Source organism: Nerophis lumbriciformis, linkage group LG20, assembly GCF_033978685.3.
Source record: "Nerophis lumbriciformis linkage group LG20, RoL_Nlum_v2.1, whole genome shotgun sequence".
Taxonomy (NCBI): Eukaryota; Metazoa; Chordata; class Actinopteri; order Syngnathiformes; family Syngnathidae; genus Nerophis; species Nerophis lumbriciformis.
The window spans coordinates 4,541,739-4,562,500 of NC_084567.2; the positions used below are offsets into that span (position 1 = coordinate 4,541,739).

The 20,762-nt window shown below is 39.8% G+C and overlaps 1 protein-coding gene across 3 annotated transcripts in view; it reads right to left on the minus strand.

The window, feature by feature from the left end:
- Window positions 1-16,427: 16,427 nt before the first annotated feature.
- The window catches only part of LOC133619229 (uncharacterized), a 54,339-nt gene continuing 50,004 nt past the window's right edge, over window positions 16,428-20,762 (minus strand). For all 3 annotated transcript variants that reach the window (XM_072915393.1, XM_072915391.1, XM_061980190.2), the window contains one exon: window positions 16,428-18,414. In XM_072915393.1, the coding sequence (XP_072771494.1) occupies window positions 17,105-18,414 (1,310 nt within the window). In that variant the 3' untranslated portion in view covers window positions 16,428-17,104. The remainder of the gene's footprint in view (window positions 18,415-20,762) is intronic.

Sequence of the window (20,762 nt, forward strand, 5' to 3'; positions counted from 1 at the left end):
AAATGCCTGGGCAGATATTTCGGTCACAACTGTGGTCCGAGCTTTCCGGAAGGCAGGATTCACAGAACTGCTGGACAACAGTGACACTGACTCCGATGACTTCGACGAGACGGAACCGGCCATTTTGGATCCCACATTTGCCCAACTTTTCAATTCGGACACCGAAGACGAAGAATTCGAAGGATTTACGAATGAAGAATAACTTCAGAAAGTGAGCGCTATGTTTATTTTGTGTGTTGTGACATTAACGTTCGAGCAACATTATGTTGCTATTGCTCTACACTATTTTGAATTTTACTATGTTTGTGATTGCACATTTGCGTACATTTTGGGACAGAGTTGTTAGAACGCTGGTTTTTAATATATTATTAAAGTTTGACTGACCTATCTGACTGTTTTTTTGACATTCCCTTTAGCGCAGCGTAGGCGCGGCTTATAGTCAGGGGCGGCTTGTAGGTGGACAAAGTTTTGAAATATGCCATTCATTGAAGGTGCGGCTAATAATCCGGTGCGCCTTATAGTGCGGAAAATACGGTACCCCCTAATCAGAGCAAAGCATTTTTGGTTGAAAAAAAGAGATAAAGAAGTAAAATACAGCAATATGTCATCAGTTTCTGATTTATTAAATTGTATAACAGTGCTAAATATTGCTCATTTGTTGTGGTCTTTCTTGAACTATCCATCCATCCATCCATCCATCCATCTTCTTCCGCTTATCCGAGGTCGGGTCGCGGGGGCAGCAGCCTAAGCAGGGAAGCCCAGACTTCCCTCTCCCCAGCCACTTTGTCCAGCTCTTCCTGTGGGATCCCGAGGCGTTCCCAGGCCAGCTGGGAGACATAGTCTTCCCAACGTGTCCTGGGTCTTCCCCGCGGCCTCCTACCGGTCGGACGTGCCCTAAACACCTCCCGAGGGAGGCGATCGGGTGGCATCCTGACCAGATGCCCGAACCACCTCATCTGGCTCCTCTCCATGTGGAGGAGCAGCGGCTTTACTTTGAGCTCCCCGCGGATGACAGAGCTTCTCACCCTATCTCTAAGGGAGAGCCCCGCCACCCGGCGGAGGAAACTCATTTCGGCCGCTTGTACCCGTGATCTTGTCCTTTCGGTCATAACCCAAAGCTCATGACCATAGGTGAGGATGGGAACGTAGATCGACCGGTAAATTGAGAGCTTTGCCTTCCGGCTCAGCTCCTTCTTCACCACAACGGATCGATACAGCGTCCGCATTACTGAAGACGCCGCACCGATCCGCCTGTCGATCTCACGATCCACTCTTCCCTCACTCGTGAACAAGACTCCGAGGTACTTGAACTCCTCCACTTGGGGCAAGATCTCCTCCCCAACCCGGAGATGGCACTCCACCCTTTTCCGGGCGAGAACCATGGACTCGGACTTGGGGGTGCTGATTCTCATCCCAGTCGCTTCACATTGTTGCATTGTAATGAATGGAATAGCCTACTTGATTTGATGTTCAGTTTATGAACTTACATTCATATTTTGTTGAAGTATTATTCAATAAATATATTTATAAAGGATTTTTGAATTGTTGCTATTTTTAGAATATTTTAAAAATATCTCACGTACCCCTTGGCATACCTTCAAGTACCCCCAGGGGTACGTGTACCCCCATTTGAGAACCACTGACCTAGGCTATACCAAATAAGCCCATGTCTGACCTACAGGGGCGCCGAAAAGGGGGGGTAAAGGAGACGGATTCTAGGGGCCCATGATGGAGGGGGACCCAGAGAGGCCCCTAATGATGATGAAATTATAATACAGAAAAAATAATGACACTGTGTTGGGGGCCCTGTAAAGATTCTTTTCATGGGGCCCAAAATCCCTAGCGGCGCCCCTGCTAACCTATATTGAGTTCGGTCAGCTAAATAATTTTGATGGTTACGTGTTGTTTGGGTGCACTACAATGCAAAGGAATTAAGGCAATTGCGTTGTTTATTGTGTTTTTTTTCTATTGGAGATATACTACTATGTGTGAATAATTATTTGGCCTCGCTTTCAAGTGAAGCGCATCTCCGATTGGCGACAATGTAAGGATATTTAGCCTGCTTTGTTTGTCGCGACCGTCTATTTTCATTATAATTCAAGATTGATGATAAAGTGCAGTCTGATGGGTTTGATTTCCCCCCCTTCAGCTATTTGCCTTGGCCAATAAGTTGCAGGTAATTTATTATTATTATTTATTTAATTTATTTTTGTTTAAATAGAGATGACATACATATGTTATTGTATAATTTAAATTTGTGCGCGTGATTGACAGCCTAAGGCTTATGAGGCACATTTTTTATTTATTTTTTTATTTCAACTTAAAAACGTATGAGCCTATGCCTACAACATAGGCTATGTGTTTATCTTTATTTTCCTGCCTGTCGTTGACAATGGAGATTGTCTGATATTTTGTCATGGCTGCAGATCAATCAATAAAGGTTCATCTTTGTCGCAAAATTGTTCAGTTTCACTGTGCACCCCGCCCTCGTCCCTATTTGAGCATTATAACGTTAACAAGTTAATATTCATTGAAATAAATTCAGAACATTTTTTTTACCTAACGAAAATATAGGCCTAGTCTTTCTAAAACATTGTTTTAACTTCTTAAAAGCCTCGTTCTGCTTGCTGCAACTGCGCACACAAAGTGTGAGGAACGCACTCCTGATCTGAGGGCATTGGCAACAATAGTCAACACTTTCTTCATGGAAATGACAATAATATTATAATAATGATAAATAATATTATCACGCATTAATATCTCTTAGCCACTAATGCGTGGCCAAGAGATATTAATTTGTGTGTGATGATACCGGGTAGAAGGAGACGGCACTGAGACAGGGAGAGCGTTTAGCCTGGGGCGTTTTTATTCAAAAGTGAATTATATATATCTCTATATAAATATATATAATATAATAATAATAATAATATATATATATTTATATTTGTATAATTCATACAATATATTATCCAATATATTATATGATATTATACTATATATTATATTATATTATATTATATTATATACATCAATATATATCAATATATATATATATATATATATATATATATATATATATATTAGATGTGTATGTAACCAAACAGGAAATGGGTGTCAGACTATGTGTGGAATTTAACTGGAGGGTTTTACCGTAAGTGTTGGAGGTGCGTGTTGAGAGGAGCGGTGCTGTCAGACAAGGTCGAGGCAGGCAGGGTTTGTCCAGGGGCGGAAGTGTGGTCAGGAGGCAGGAGGAGCATCTCTGGTGGCGGTTGTTTAAGTAGTCGTCTCTCTCATCAGTGTCTTGTGTGTTGATTGAAGATAGAACGCAGCTGCCTGCAGCAGTTTGAGTGGCGCGAGACGCGCTTGGAGGTGCGCTCAGCGCGGCTCCCATATGATTGTGCGCTGGTGTGCGTCTGGGCCGTGACAGCGTGGCACGCGAATGTCTGTGCTGCACTGGATCAGTCTCCTGTCTTTAACAGGCAAAAGCTTTATAACCTCACTAATGCCTTGCATCGTCTATATTAGATATAGAACAACGGGCGGGTGCGGGCGGATGGCGGGCGGGTGCAGGTCTGGTCAAATGTTACATCGGGTGGATGGCGGATGGTTGACGACTTTCTGATGCGGTTGCGGATGCAATAATTGCCTATCCGCGCATCTCTAATATATATATATATATATATATATATATATATATATATATATATCTACATCCTGAAAATATGCAAACAAACTGTGTTTAGATAATTGATACTTCAAACTTGCATAAATAAATATTAAGGAATATAACATAACTTGGGTTCTGATAGTTTCAAAATGTAATGAATAAAATGCTAAAGTTGTTGATAAACAAGCAATTATTTTAATAATTAAATATGGTCATTTTAAATGAAATATGATCATTTAAAATCAATTATTTCAAATATGTTTATTTTAATGTATAATTCTATGGCTGGATGTAATGAGTCACGAAAAAATACAAATAAAAATACAATTAATTTTGATGTTTTTAGCAAAATATAGTAAAAATGTATTTACTTTTTTTTTTTTTATTAATAAATATATTTATTTTTAGGTAAGATAAACATAATAATACAATGTATCTCTAGTCTGGATGATTTAGTTCTTGTCACCCTGTTGTCCTCCTGTCATGAAAAAAGGCTGTCCTCACTCAAGTCTGCATGAAGCTGGAGGGGGCGTGGCTTCCAGCTCCGGCTGAAAATCGGGAGATTTTCGGGAGAATATTTGTCCCGGGAGGTTTTCGGGAGAGGCGCTGAATTTCGGGAGGGTTGGCAAGTATGGTAAAGGTAGCATAGGTCCATGAGCCAAGAGAACAGGTTCTGTTTTTTTACATTTCTGGACAGGAACAAAAACATTTTAAATGCAACTTAAGCTTAAAAATGTTGACCTGTTTGTTTAAAGAGGTGTCTTTGCCTTTTAGATTTCTTCTTTGGCCACCATTGGAGGCCAGGATGTGAAGCGGGTGACCTGGAACATTCTGGGCAGGATCTTCACAGATGAGGTTTCACATCAGATCAATTGGAAGGGTGTCAACAACAAAAAGGCCTTTAGCAGGATGGCAACAAAGACCTTGCTTTCCAGTAAGTATATCATTCACATATGTTCAAAGTCAATAGTGGGGGCAGCCTTAAAAATCGTCAGAGGTGGGTAGAGTAGCCAGAAATTGTACTCAAGTAAGAGTACTGTTACTTTAGAGATTTATTACTCAAGTAAAAGTAAGGAGTAGTCACCCAAATATTTACTTGAGTAAAAGTAAAAAGTATGTTGTGAAAAAACTACTCAAGTACTGAGTAACTGATGAGTAACATACACACTCATATCATATATATATATATATATATATATATATATATATATATATATGTATACACATTGATATATATATATATATATATATATATATATATATATATATATATATATATATATATATATATATATATATATATATATATATATATAGACTATTTCATCTCTACAGGCCTGTTTCATGAGGGGGGGTACCCTCAATCGTCAGGAGATTTTAATGGGAGCATTCGCATACCATGGTTTATATAGGGCACAGAGTGGGTGGGTACAGGCTGGCCTAGGGGCGTGGTGATTGGCTCATGTGTTACCTAGGAGGTGTTTCCGTCTATGGCGGCATGTTGTTACAATTTCGCTGCGCTTGTTGAGGGATGACAGGTCTGGACGGTAAATAATAAACAGTTTCTCTTTCAAGCATAGGTTGCATCTTTTATTACCACTATTGTAAGGTGTGCTGGATGCAAGAATTTGCCATGTTATTGAATATTCAACATTATTGTCTTTGAGGTCCCAAATGTGTTTGCTGAGTTCTGTGGTATTTCGCAGGTTTTTGTTCCTGAAAGAAGCCTTGTGGTTGTTCCATCTGGTTTTGAATTCACCCTCGGTTAATCCTACATATGTGTCGGATGTGTTAATGTCCTTGCGTATTACCTTAGATTGGTAGACAACTGATGTTTGTAAGCACCCCCCGTTGAGAGGGCAATCAGGTTTCTTTCGACAGTTACATGCTTTGTTGGTTTTGGAGTCGTTCTGTCTGGGGGTCGACGGCTCATTTGCAATTGTTTTGTTGTGGTTTGAGATGATGATGAAACAGGCCTGTAGAGATGAAATAGTCTTGTGATTTTTTTTCCCCACACATACATATATTGCGCTCTACTACGGTATCGAGCACTATTTTTTGGATAACCTTATTAAGACATATATATATATATATATATATACATATATATATATATATATATATATATACATTGATATATACAGTATATAATTTATATGTATTTATTTTGCTGTTTTTGTTTACATGTTAAAGGTGTTTTAATGAATATACATGCATGTTTAACATATAGATTCCTTTCTTTCATGAAGACAAGAATATAAGTTGGTGTATTACCTGATTCTGATGACTTGCGTTGATTGTAATCAGACAGTAGTGATGATAACGTCCACGTTTTCAAATGGAGGAGAAGAAAAGTTCCTCCTTTCTGCCTAATACCACATGAAAGTGGTGGGTTTTTGGCATCTTATTTGTCCAGCTTCCATATTCGTTTTTATACACTTTAGAAGAAATATATTGGCGTCAAACTCCGTAGCTTACTAGCTTGTTTGCGTTGGCTTTCGGAGACTCTTATTGTGAAAGCGCAGATGCGATGGAGCGGCACTTTTATTGTGAAGACAGGAACGTCCTCATGTGCGGTCAGTCTTTAGGCTTTTGACGGGATGTACGGTTGAAATAAAAAAGTATCTTTTTTCCTTCACACTTTTGATTGATTGATTGGAACTTTTATTAGTAGATTGCACAGTTCAGTACACATTCCGTACAATTGACCACTAAATGGTAACACCCCAATAAATTTTTCAACTTGTTTAAGTCAGGTCATGTGACCACCTGGCTCTCTTTGATTGGTCCAACGTCACCAGTGACTGCATCTGATTGGTGGAACGAAGTGAAACGTCACCAGTAAGGCAGGCACTTTGAAGGTCTGTCTGACAGACCAAAACAAACAAAGCGTGCATTAACAGATCGATAAAAATTAGTAGCGAGTAGCGAGCTGAATGTATATATAAGTAGCGGAGTAAAAGTAGCGTTCCTTCTCTATAAATATACTTAAGTAAAAGTATGTTGCATTAAAACTACTCTTAGAAGTACAATTTATCCCAAAAGTTACTCAAGTAGATGTAACGGAGTAAATGTAGCGCGTTACTACCCACCTCTGAAAATCGTAGCAACCATCATACCTGTAGCTGCTCCCAAACTTATTCTCTTGGTCAGATTAACGTGACGCTTCAACAGATGTTTGTCGACTTCCTTTATTGCGTTTCTTCGCATGTTCAACAACATCAAACACCGTAAAAGAACTGAAATAAAGTAATCCAAAATCACATGAGCATCTGCCATTATATGACAAACATGAAACAAATCATTACAACCAAACATACCGTGTGAGCCTTCCAACCAGGAATTTAGGAGTTGCTGTTACATTTCGCTGCTCTAGCACACCTGCAGCTTAGCCCCAGAGGCTTGTATCACCACCTTTAACGCTAATTAGGCTGATCACATGACAAACTTCAATTAAATGCAGCGCAACAGTTGAACCGGTAGGGGTCAGTATCACTGCCACATTTCTTCACCAATCTCAAGTGAAATTAAAGGGGAACATTATCACAATTTCAGAAGGGTTAAAACCATTAAAAATCAGTTCCCAGTGGCTTATTTTATTTTTCAAAGTTTTTTTCAAAATTTTACCCATCACGCAATATCCCTAAAAAAAGCTTCAAAGTGCCTGATTTTAACCATCGTTATAAACACCCGTCCATTTTCCTGTGACGTCACATAGTGAAGCCAACACAAACAAACATGGCGGAAAGAACAGCAAGCTATAGCGACATTAGCTCGGATTCAGACTCGGATTTCAGCGGCTTAAGCGATTCAACAGATTACGCATGTATTGAAACGGATGGTTGTAGTGTGGAGGCAGGTAGCGAAAACCAAATTGAAGAAGAAACTGAAGCTATTGAGCCATATCGGTTTGAACCGTATGCAAGCGAAACCGACGAAAACGACACGAGAGCCAGCGACACGGGAGAAAGCGAGGACGAATTCGGCGATCGCCTTCTAACCAACGATTGGTATGTGTTTGTTTGGCATTAAAGGAAACTAACAACTATGAACTAGGTTTACAGCATATGAAATACATTTGGCAACAACATGCACTTTGAGAGTGCAGACAGCCCAATTTTCATCAATTAATATATTCTGTAGACATACCCTCATCCGCTCTCTTTTCCTGAAAGCTGATCTGTCCAGTTTTGGAGTTGATGTCAGCAGGCCAGGGAAGCTAGGGTCGATATTCTTCTCTTGATCATCTTCGGTGGCATAAGGGACGGTGTGAGCCAAGACATCCAGGGGGTTTAGCTCGCTCGTCTGCGGGAACAAACTGCCGCCATTGCTTGCCGTGCTACCGAGGTCCTTTGTCCCTGAATTGCTCACACACTCCGGCAGATTCAATGGGGGTCTGGCGGCAGATTTCTTTGACTTTATGGTTGGAAATGCATCTGCTTTGAGTGTCGCAGGATATCCACACATTCTTGCCATCTCTGTCGTAGCATAGCTTTCGTCGGTAAAGTGTGCGGAACAAACGTCCAATTTCTTGCCACTTTGGCATCTTTGGGCCACTGGTGCAACTTGAATCCGTCCCTGTTCGTGTTGTTACACCCTCCGACAACACACCGACGAGGCATGATGTCTCCAAGGTACGGAAAACAGTCGAAAAAACGGAAAATAACAGAGCTGATTTGACTCGGTGTTTGTAATGTGTTTGAGAAAATGGCGGATTGCTTCCCGATGTGACGTCACGTTGTGACGTCATCGCTCCGAGAGCGAATAATAGAAAGGCGTTTAATTCGCCAAAATTCACCCATTTAGTGTTCGGAAATCGGTCAAAAAAATATATGGTCTTTTTTCTGCAACATCAAGGTATATATTGACGCTTACCGTATTTTCCGCACTATTAGCCGCACCTAAAAACCACAAATTTACTCAAAAGCTGACAGTGCGGCTTTTAACCCGGTGCGCTTTATATATGGATTAATATTAAGATTCATTTTCATAAAGTTTTGGTCTCGCAACTACGGTAAACAGCCGCCATCTTTTTTCCCCGTAGAAGAGGAAGTGCTTCTTCTTCTACGCAAGCAACCGCCAAGGTAAGCACCCGCCCCCATAGAACAGGAAGCGCTTCTTCTTCTACTGTAAGCAACCACCCGCCCGCGTAGAAGAAGAAAAAGCGCGCGGATATTACGTTTCATTTCCTTTGTGTGTTTACATCTGTAAAGACCACAAAATGGCTCCTACTAAGCAACAGGGATCCGGTTCATGAAAAGACGCAATCTCTCCATCCGCACACGGATTACTATTTCACAGCAACTGCCTAAAGACTTTCAAGAAAAGCTGGCTACTTTCCGTGCATATTGTAAAAACAAGATAGCTGAAAAAAAGATCCGGCCAGAGAACATTACCGTATCAACATGGACGAGGTTCCACTGACTTTTGATATTCCTGTGAACCGCACTGTGGATACAACGGGAGCACGTACGGTGAATATTCGCACCACAGGGAATGAGAAGTCATCCTTCACTGTGGTTCTAGCTTGCCATGCTAATGGCCAGAAACTTCCACCCATGGTGATATTCAAAAGGAAGACCTTGCCAAAAGAGACCTTTCCAGCCGGCGTCATCATAAAAGCTAACTCGAAGGGATGGATGAAGAAAAGATGAGCGAGTGGTTAAGGTAAGTTTAAGTTTACGCGAAGAGGCCGGGTGGCTTTTTTCACGCAGCTCCGTCCATGTTGATATACGATTCCATGCGCGCCCACATCATGCTGGTTTTAATATATTATTAAAGTTTGACTGACCTATTTGACTGTTTTTTTGACATTCCTTTAGCGCAGTTAGATGCGGCTTATAACACGGGGCGGCTTATAGGTGGAGAACGTTTTGAAATATGCCGTTCATTGAAGGCGCGGCTTATAACCCAGGGCGCCTTATGGTGCGGAAAATACGGTACATAGGTCTGGTGATAATGTTCCCCTTTAAAGAAAAGAAAGAAAAAGGCGCATGCATGTCTTCAGCGACAGCTACAATACCAATATGACCGTGTAGCCTTTTTTAGACTGCAGGCTAGACTTGCCTACTACAACATACTTTTAAGTTCGATTTTCTTTAACCTAAAATCAAACATAGTATGACCATGACTCCCTGAGCAGCTGGTGGCTTTTTTGCCTACGTAAATGTTCAATCAGGTATGTGTGATGTTATGTTTAACACAATGCAATAGCTAACACGGTCACAAGTAGGGACAATAGGCTAGTGAAATCATTCCTGTTAACTATCTGAATAATGATAATAACAACAATCCTACCTTTCTTTGCTGTGAGACTCCCTCCTTTTGATTCCTTTTGTCGCTGGCTCTGTAAACGGCGTTGACAATGGCTGCGATTCTCTCCGCCTCTAATTGAGTAGTTAATTGGACTTGTTCACGTTCCCTCGTGCGCTGCAGCTGGCTACCTAACATGATACGTTCGGAGTTGAAAAATCGTGTCCGACTTCTTAAGCCGACGTCACAGTGTCGCGACCACATCACGTGACCCATAACATCGCGGGAGCAAGTTTTCAGGAGGCGTTCCTTGTCTATGGTTCCTTGTAGTGCGAGACAGCGCGACTGCAACTGGCTCGCCAACGCCCCTTCACAGCGGAATGGTTCCTATTGGTTTTAAGTTCAGTGACGTGTGTTCAGGTCCGCACTCGGCTATTTATATGATGTGAGGTCTTGTTAATAGGCCTACACCAGGGGTGCTCACACTTTTTCTGCAGGCGAGCTACTTTTCAATTGATCAAGTCGTGGGGATCTACCTCATTCATATATATCATTTATATTTACTTATTTATGAAATATATGTTTTTGTTAACAAGTTAAAGGTGTTTAATGATAATACAAGAATGTTTAATACATATAGTTAATATTGTTAACAACTTAAAGGTGTTTAAAGATAATACAAGCATGTTTAACACATATAGTTAATATTGTTAATAAGTTAAAGGTGTTTAATGATAATACAAGAATGTTTAATACGTATAGTTAATATTGTTAACAACTTAGAGGTGTTTAAAGATAATACAAGCATGTTTAACACATATAGTTAATATTGTTAAAAAATGAAAGGTGTTTAATGATAATACAAGTATGTTTAATACATATAGTTAATATTGTTAACAAGTTAAAGGTGTTTAAAGATAATACAAGCATGTTTAACACATATAGTTAATATTGTTAACAAGTTAAAGGTGTTTAAAGATAATACAAGCATGTTTAACACATAGTTAATATTGTTAATAAATTAAAGGTGTTTAATGATAATACAAGAATGTTTAATACATATAGTTAATATTGTTAACAACTTTAAGGTGTTTAAAGATAATACAAGCATGTTTAACACATATAGTTAAAATTGTTAACAAGTTAAAGGTGTTTAAAGATAATACAAGCATGTTTAACACATACAGTTAATATTGTTAATAAGTTAAAGGTGTTTAAAGATAATACAATCATGTTTAACACATAGTTATTAATGTTAATAAATTAAAGGTGTTTAATGATAATACAAGAATGTTTAATACATATAGTTAATATTGTTAACAACTTAAAGGTGTTTAAAGATAATACAAGCATGTTTAACACATAGTTAATGTTGTTAACAAGTTAAAGGTGTTTAAAGATAATACAAGCATGTTTAACACATATAGTTAATATTGTTAACAAGTTAAAGGTGTTTAAAGATAATACAAGCATGTTTAATACATATAGATTTCTTTCTTTCATGAAGACAAGAATATAAGTTGGTGTATTACCTGATTCTGATGACTTGCATTGATTGTAATCAGACAGTAGTGCTGATAATGTCCGCATTTTCGAATGGAGGAGAAAAAAAGTCCTCCTTTCTGTCCAATACCACATGAAAGTGGTTGGTTTTTGGCATCTTATTTGTCCAGCTTCCGTACTCCTTTGTATACACTTTACAAGAAATACATTGTCGGCAAACTCCGTAGCTTGCTAGCTTGTGCACGCCAGCTTTCTGAGACTCTTATTTTGTTAGCGCAACTGTGCAGTCGGTCTTTGTAGTTTTGACGACAGATACGGCGCCAGAGTCTGTTGAAATAAAGTGTTTCTCGCCTTCCAGTCGGTAATTTTAATGAGCTGGCAGCAGCCAACGTCATCTCAGAAGACCCTCGGGTGCCGTGAATGTCAATCAAGTGACGAAAGTGACGTCATAGTGAAGATTTATGATCGCTCATTTTTAGGACTATTTTTTGAATGCCTGGCTGGTGATCGACTGACACACCCTCCGAGATCGACCGGTAGCTCGCGATCGACGTAATGAGAACCCCTGGCCTACACGAATACAAACATAGAATGATAGTACAAATATAATAAGAATGCAATGTCAACTTCCCAAAGTTGGGTTATCCATCCAACAGAGCCAAACAAACATGACAAAACCACACAGATGTATCCACATCTGATCAAGGAACCAAATAACGATTTTGTTTGAACATTTTGGATGTCTTGCACACCTATACCCTGATAACAAATTCATAGTTTACGCACTTCTTATGTTAACCACCTCCTGTAACTTGAAGTCATGTTTCTTTTTCAAATGTAATCTCCTTAATACCTAGCTCATATGTTGTATTGTGTAAGCATTCTTGGCTTTGGATGCTACACACTATAAACATAAACGTATCTGTCTTGTAATCTTGTTTGATTACAGGTGCTGTGAGAAAAAATGTGAAGACAAAGTCAGCCACGGACGCTGAGGTCACCAAACACGCCATCAGGTGGTTCAACCTGGCGGCGGATCGTGCAGCGAGGAGACGAGTCCCGCCTCCACCTCCACAGACAGATCAGGAGGAATAGAAATGTATCAATAAACAACCTTTTTATTTAACTTCTTGTCATTCACCAGTTATTCATTTTCTGATATGTTCGCTGTGCATGGAGCAGCATTTTGTTGAAGTTGTAGCCTAATAGATTAAATATTTATATTTACCATATTTACTATTTATATATATATATTTATCCATCCATCCATTTCTACTGCTTATTCCCTTTGGGGTCGCTGGAGCCTATCTCAGCTACAATCGGGCGGAAGGCGTGGTACACCCTGGACAAGTCGCCACCTCATCGCAGGGCCAACACAGATAGACAGACAACATTCACACACTAGGGCCAATTTGGTGTTGCCAATCCACCTATCCCCAGGTGCATGTCTTTGGAGGTGGGAGGAAGCCGGAGTACCCGGAGGGAACCCACGCAGTCACGGGGAGAACATGCAAACTCCACACAGAAAGATCCCGAGCCCGGGATTGAACCCAAGACTACTCAGGACCTTCGTATTGTGAGGCAGATCCACTGACCCCTCTGCCACCGTGCTGCCCATATATATATTTATATATTATATATTTATTTTATAGAGTGAATTGACCATTTTCTGTTTCTGCCTATTGACAATATTTCATACTTGCCAACCTTGAGACCTCCGATTTCGGGGGGTCGTGGTCGGGCGCGGGCGTGGCTAAGAGGGGAGGAGTATATTTACAGCTAGAATTCACCAAGTCAAGTATTTCATATATATATATATATATATATATATAAAATTATAAATTATAATTATATATATTATTATTAATAATAATACTTGACTTAATACTTGACTTACAGTGAATTCTAGCTATATATATAATTATTTTATTGTATTTTATATATATATATATATATATATATATATATATATATATATATATATATATATATATATATATATATATATATATATAATTATTATTATAATTATAATTATAATTATTATAATTATATATATAAGGGACGGCGTGGCGCAGTGGGAGAGTGGCCGTGCGCGACCCGAGGGTCCCTGGTTCAATCCCCACCTAGTACCAACCTCGTCATGTCCGTTGTGTCCTGAGCAAGACACTTCACCCTTGCTCCTGATGGGTGTTGGTTAGCGCCTTGCATGGCAGCTCCCTCCATCAGTGTGTGAATGTGTGTGTGAATGGGTAAATGTGGAAGTAGTGTCAAAGCGCTTTGAGTACCTTGAAGGTAGAAAAGCGCTATACAAGTACAACCCATTTATCATTTATTTATTTATATATATATATATATATATATATATATAAGAAATACTTGACTTACAGTGAATTCTAGCTATATATATAATTATTTTATTTTATATATATATATGTATATATATATATATAATTATTTTATTATATATATATATATATATATATATATATATGTATGTGTGGGGAAAAAAAATCACAAGACTATTTCATCTCTACAGGCCTGTTTCATGAGGGGGGTACCCTCAATTTTCCCCACACATACATATATTGCGCTCTACTACGGTATCGAGCACTATTTTTTGGATAACCTTATTAAGACATATATATATATATATATATATATATATATATATATATATATATATATATATATATATATATATATATATATATATATATATATATATAAATAAATATATATATATAGTGTTTGACTTACAGACTTCAAGACAGACTCCTAATGCAGATTTTAGAAAAAGGCTCTGCTTACCTTGATTTATGTGTTGGTCAAGTGAGTCTGTCCAGAAGGTTGCAAGAGGTGTCCAATTCTCAGCGTGTCATCCCGGACGAGCCCCCTAATTGTTGCACTGGACCAGATGTTCCTCCAATGGAATTTAAGTTACTGGTCAATCCCAAGTTCTTTTGATGACATATAAGCTGAGTTTGAATGATCACCAGAACAGAATAGGTATTTTGTAATTTATTTCCAAAGCTTTGGAGAGACCAGCCTAGAACAACACATTCAATTGCGTAGCCAAGTTGATCTGGCACAATTTCGGAAGCGCTCTCTTCTTTAATATGCCAATGGCCCCCACCCTTCAGAGCGAGTACACATGTCATTTGTTCTACTTTGCCTGAGACAGGATGAGTTAACAGAAAGGAGTATTGCTACTCCCTGCATTCCGAGCTCAAGGTAACTTACAGTGTACTATCGGACACGAGATGGAGAAAAAATAGAAAGAGTACAACTGGTAACCAATAGCTATTACAAATATGACTATAGAAAGAAATAACTCTTAAATATGTATATATGTAGATATATATATATATATATATATATATATATATATATATATATATATATATATATATATATATATATATATATATATATATATATATATATATATCTCCGTCACTACTTACGTATAAAATACTACACGGTCTAGCTCGAGCCTATCTTGCCGATTGTATTGTACCATATGTCCCGGCAAGAAATCTGCGTTCAAAGAACTCTGGCGTATTAGTGATTCCCAGAGCCCAAAAGAAGTCTGCGGGTTATAGAGCGTTTTCTATTGGGGCTCCAGTACTATGGAATGCCCTCCCGGTAACAGTTAGAGATGCTACCTCAGTAGAAGCATTTAAGTCCCATCTTAAAACTCATTTGTATACTCTAGCCTTTAAATAGACCCCCCTTTTAGACCAGTTGATCTGCCGTTTCTTTTCTTTTCTGCTCTGTCCCCCTCTCCCTTGTGGGCACAGGTCCGGTGGCCATGGATGAAGTGCTGGCTGTCCAGAGTCGGGACCTGGGGTGGACCGCTTACCTGTGCATCAGTTGGGGACATCTCTGCGCTGCTGACCTGTCTCCGCTCAGGATGGTCCCCTGCTGGCCCCACTATGGACTGGATCCTCACTATTATGTTAGATCCACTTTGGACTGGACTCTCACTATTATGTTAGATCCACTATGGACTGGACTCTCACTATTATGTTAGATCCACTATGGACTGGACTCTCACTATTATGTTAGATCCACTATGGACTGGACTCTCTCACTATTATGTTAGATCCACTATGGACTGGACTCTCACTATTATGTTAGATCCACTATGGACTGGACTTTCACAATATTATGCTAGACCCACTTGACGTCAATTGCACCGGTCTCCCCTAGAGAGGGGGGGGGGGGGGGGGCGCACCCACATCTGTGGTCCTCTCCAAGGTTTCTCATTGTCATCATCATTATATTCAAATATCAAAAATATATTTACAAATACACGTTTATTTATACAAATTCTTGATTTATGTGTATGTCATTTTTATATTTATACATTTTATTTGTATATATTTTTAAATCTCAAAAATATATTTACAAATACGCATTTATTTATACAAATTATTTATTTATAAATCACATTTGTATATTTATTAATATATGCATATGTGTTAATATCATATTGAAATTAAGTTGATGTGAGACAATTCTACTTCCATACATTATCAGTGTTACTCCCTCCGAGGTCTTAATGAAGGCTCACATCGTTCGTTTTTCTCACAGACATTTATTTCAGCCATGTCTTCTTCATGTTACCAACGATGCCAAATATAATGCCGTCAGAAGTAATAAAATAAGCAAACAGAACTTACAATTAGTCTGACATGCAAAAAAGAAAACATAGATTTCACAAACATATCAGAAGTAATCATACCTCGTTGGCCTCATAAACTCCAAGGGAATAAAGTTTATTTTCAATGCGAGACTCCATTAACGTCTTCCACATCAAACACTTGTCGTCTCATGCTGCTTCCTTAATTCCCTCACATATTAATTGTCCCCCCAACAAGGTGACCAAACCGGAAACAAAACATATATTCCCCACTCAATTGACATGGGTTTGTAACAAAAATAAAGTTAACAAACTTGCATGAATTAACCCAAGGAAATACCTTTTTAATCACATTATGTGTACAATATGAACTTATCTTTATGCATTGTATTTATTTATTCTCACCAACTATGACATCATATATCAAATATACATGTTGCTTCTATCAGCAGCTACACTGACATTGATGTGTCTCTGACAACTGAACACTTTTTTAGAACTTATAACAAAATGTGTTTATACAGTAACCTGCTCACATGAGTCAGATTACAGCAGGGGTGTCAAACTCATTTTAGCTCAGGGGCCGCATGGAGGAAAATCTATTTCCACATGTACCGGATGGGTAAAATCATGGCATGATAACTTAAAAATACAACATGACAAAGTCAAAGAGTAAAAGTTGGCAGTTTGTTATGCAAACAGTTACCCAGCATCACTTATGCGTCAACGTCAGTTTTGATACATGTCAACTTTGCAGTGAAAAAGGGTGTAGTGCAGGTTTTTGAGCGTGCACAAACTTGACACATGAGGCCCCAGGTCCCTGGACTGAAGAAGGAGTAACCAAGCACTTGAAGCATCATCTATCTTACTGTTCAGGAAGGTTTCAGATACAGAGAAGACATGGGGTCATGAGTGGATAAGATTATGCTCCAAATAATCCACGTTTGTATGAATACCTCAGATATTTGTGAAAGAAGCAGTGAGGAGGTCCTGGGTAGGGTGGATGTCGCCACATATGAGCAACATACCACAAACTAAACAGCTAATTGGTTGTGTGTTCTTGTGTGTTTTACTGCGTCTACATTATGTTGGAACCTTTTACAGCACACTGAACAACTAAATGTTTTTTCTCCAGCGTGTGTTCTTATGTGTCGACACAATGAGCTATTATTAGGAAAGCTTTTACCACAAACTGAACAATAAAATGGTCTTTGTCCAGTGTGTGTTCTCGTGTGTTCGGTCAAATTCCTCTTAACAGAAAAGCCTTTGCCACAAATTGAACAAGTAAATGGTTTTTCACCTGTGTGTGTTCTTATGTGTTCAGTCAAAGTGGTCTTAACAGAAAAGCTTTTGCCACAAACTGAACAATGAAATGTTTTTTCACCTGTGTGTGTTCTCATGTGTTGAGTCAACTTGCTCTTTTGACAAAAGCTGTTGCCACAAACTGAACACTTAAATGGTTTTTCACCTGTGTGTGTTCTCATGTGTTGAGTCAAACTGCAATTTCGAGAAAAGCTGTTGCCACAAATTGAACAGTTAAATGGTTTTTCACCTGTGTGTGTTCTCATGTGTTCAGTCAAACTGCAATTTCGAGAAAAGCTTTTGCTACAAAAGGAACAATTAAATGTTTTTTCTCCTGTGTGTGTTCTCATGTGTTGAGTCAAACCACATTTTCGAGAAAAGCTTTTGGCACAAACTGAACAACTGAATGGTCTTTCACCTGTGTGTGTTCTCATGTGTCGAGTCAAAAGGCTCATTTTAGTAAAACTTTCAGCACAAACTGAGCAGCTCAAACATGTTTTACCTCTCTTCTTTGTAGAGCATTCAGAGTGTTTGTTGTCAGTGTGAGTCCTCATATCACCTTCACAGTCTTTATCGCTGCTCAGAGGTTCTTCAACCTCGTCTTCATCCTCACTATCTGATAGTGGAGCGAAGAGGTTGTCTACTTGTGGTTTCTCTTCATCATCTTCAGTCTTCACAAAGATAATATTCAGTGGAAACTTGGTGTAATCAACTTCCTCTCGTCCTAGAAGACACTCTCCCTCTTGAGTGATGCAGAGTTCCTCCTCTTCCTTTTTAATGCAGGGTGGTTGTGGAGTTGGGAAGACTATGTCTCCCGGCTGGCCTGGGAACGCCTCGGGATCCCCCGGGAAGAGCTGGACGAAGTGGCTGGGGAGAGGAAAGTCTGGGCTTCCCTGCTTAGGCTGCTGCCCCAGCAACCCGACCTCGGATAAGCGGAAGAAGATGGATGGATGGATGGGTTGTGGAGTCTCCTGCTTCAAAGTGGAGCTCCCCCCTAACTGAGGGGAAACTTCTTCTGGATTACCGATCAGCTGCTGGACGTCTGCAAGACACAAACAACAAAAACACACTTTCTTTTATGTACTGTATGTGTGTGTAGTAGGGTTGTACAGTATACTGCTACTAATAAAATATTGTGGTACTAATCAATTGAAATCTGTACTATACCACCTTTGAAAAGTACCGGTACAGTTCTTTCATCTGAATGAAATGATGGTGACTACAGAGCGGAGGCGCATGATGTTGAGTGTGTCAAAACGCACACACAAAGTGCATACAAGCAATAACATGGTGGAGAGGAAGAAAGGCAACAAAGGACAATTCTACTGGTTAATAAAGAGGGTGTGTGAAGTGTAAATAGTGACAGGTTGTAGAACATGTTTAAATGCAGTAATGGTTTGAATACTAAAGAGCTAAAAAGCTCTAGAAAGGCCAGTGCAGGGGTCTCTAAACTTTTTGACTCGAGGGCCACATTTGGCTAAAATTTTTTGGCTGAGGGCCGATATATATAAATATATATACCGGCATACTTTACATATATATATATATGTAAAGTAACATCTACATATATATAAATATACACACACACACACACATATATATATATATATTTCATGTATATATACACATATATTGATATACTATACATAATATTAATGGGACGGCGTGGCGTTTCCAGTGAGGGTTGGACTCCGCCAAGGCTGCCCTTTGTCGCCCATTCTGTTCATAACTTTTATGGACAGAATTTCTAGGCGCAGTCAAGGCGTTGAGGGGATCCGGTTTGGTGGCTGCAGGATTAGGTCTCTGCTTTTTGCAGATGATGTGGTCCTGATGGCTTCATCTGGCCATTATCTTCAGCTCTCACTGGATCGGTTCGCAGCCGAGTGTGAAGCGACTGGGATGAGAATCAGCACCTCCAAGTCCGAGTCCATGGTTCTCGCCCGGAAAAGGGTGGAGTGCCATCTCCGGGTTGGGGAGGAGATCTTGCTTCAAGTGGAGGAGTTCAGGTACCTCGGAGTCTTGTTCACGAGTGAGGGAAGAGTGGATCGTGAGATTGACAGGCGGATCGGTGCGGCGTCTTCAGTAATGCAGACGTGTTGAAGAAGGAGCTGAGCCGGAAGGCAAAGCTCTCAATTTACCGGTCGATCTACGTTCCCATCCTCACCTATGGTCATGAGCTTTGGGTTATGACCGAAAGGACAAGATCACGGGTACAAGCGGCCCAAATGAGTTTCCTTCGCCGGGTGGCAGGGCTCTCCCTTAGAGATAGGGTGAGAAGCTCTGTCATCCATGAGGAGCTCAAAGTAAAGCCACATGGAGAGGAACCAGATGAGGTGGTTCGGGCATCTGGTCAGGATGCCACCCAAACGCCTCCCTCGGGAGGTGTTTAGGGCACGTCCGACCGGTAGGAGGCCACGGGGAAGACCCAGGACACGTTGGGAAGACTATGTCTCCTGGCTGGCCCTGGACGAAGTGGCTGGGGAGAGGGAAGTCTGGGCTTCTCTGCTTAGGCTGCTGTCCCCGCGACCTGACCACGGATAAGCAGAAAAAGATGGATGGATGGGAAGGCGTGGCTCAGTCGGTAGAGCGGCTGTGCCAGCAACTTGAAGGTTTCCGGTTTGATCCTCAGCTTCCCAAATGCCACAATTTAAGTCATGGCTGTATAACACCCAGCACGGTAAGCTCCAGTGTCTCCCTCTTCTGTGGAGGAGGGTCTGGCGAGCGAGACTAGCTCCAGTGCGACCTGTTCAGCAGCAGCAGGAGGAGGAGGAGGAGGAGGTTGACTAAATGGCAGGACACCTCTGCCTCTGTTTCACTTTATGTTGCTGGTAAATAATATGGTTGTAGTAGTAGGCTAAAGTTAAATTATTTAGTATGCCCTAATTAAAGGGGCAGAGCTTTAAGAGACATTTTAGCTTTTATATTTTATAAGATATATTTTTTGTAAGAACCACAATTAATAAATATATTTCAGTGAATCACTAATTGTTCAAATCTGTATATAAATATGTACATAAAGTGTTGTAATTATATTCCAACTCCGCGTTCTTCTTGGTCATCGCCGCTGCCGCCCCCACCCCCCGACCACACTACCACAAATAGATGCCTGTCCTGTGGGAAACACTGGAATGTGTGTGTGAATGTGGAAATAGTGTCAAAGCGCTTTGAGTACCTTGAAGTATAACCCATTTACCATTTAATATATATACACATATTATATTTATATATACCGGCCGGCGACAGCCTGACGCCAGATGAAGTCAACAAAAATAGTACTTCATCAATTAGTTGAAGTTTAAAACTACAGGGTGTATTAAATGTTTACTTTCTACAATATTCTAACAAGGCACATAACAAGAATGCAAATGATTACAATTTTCTTTGGTAACT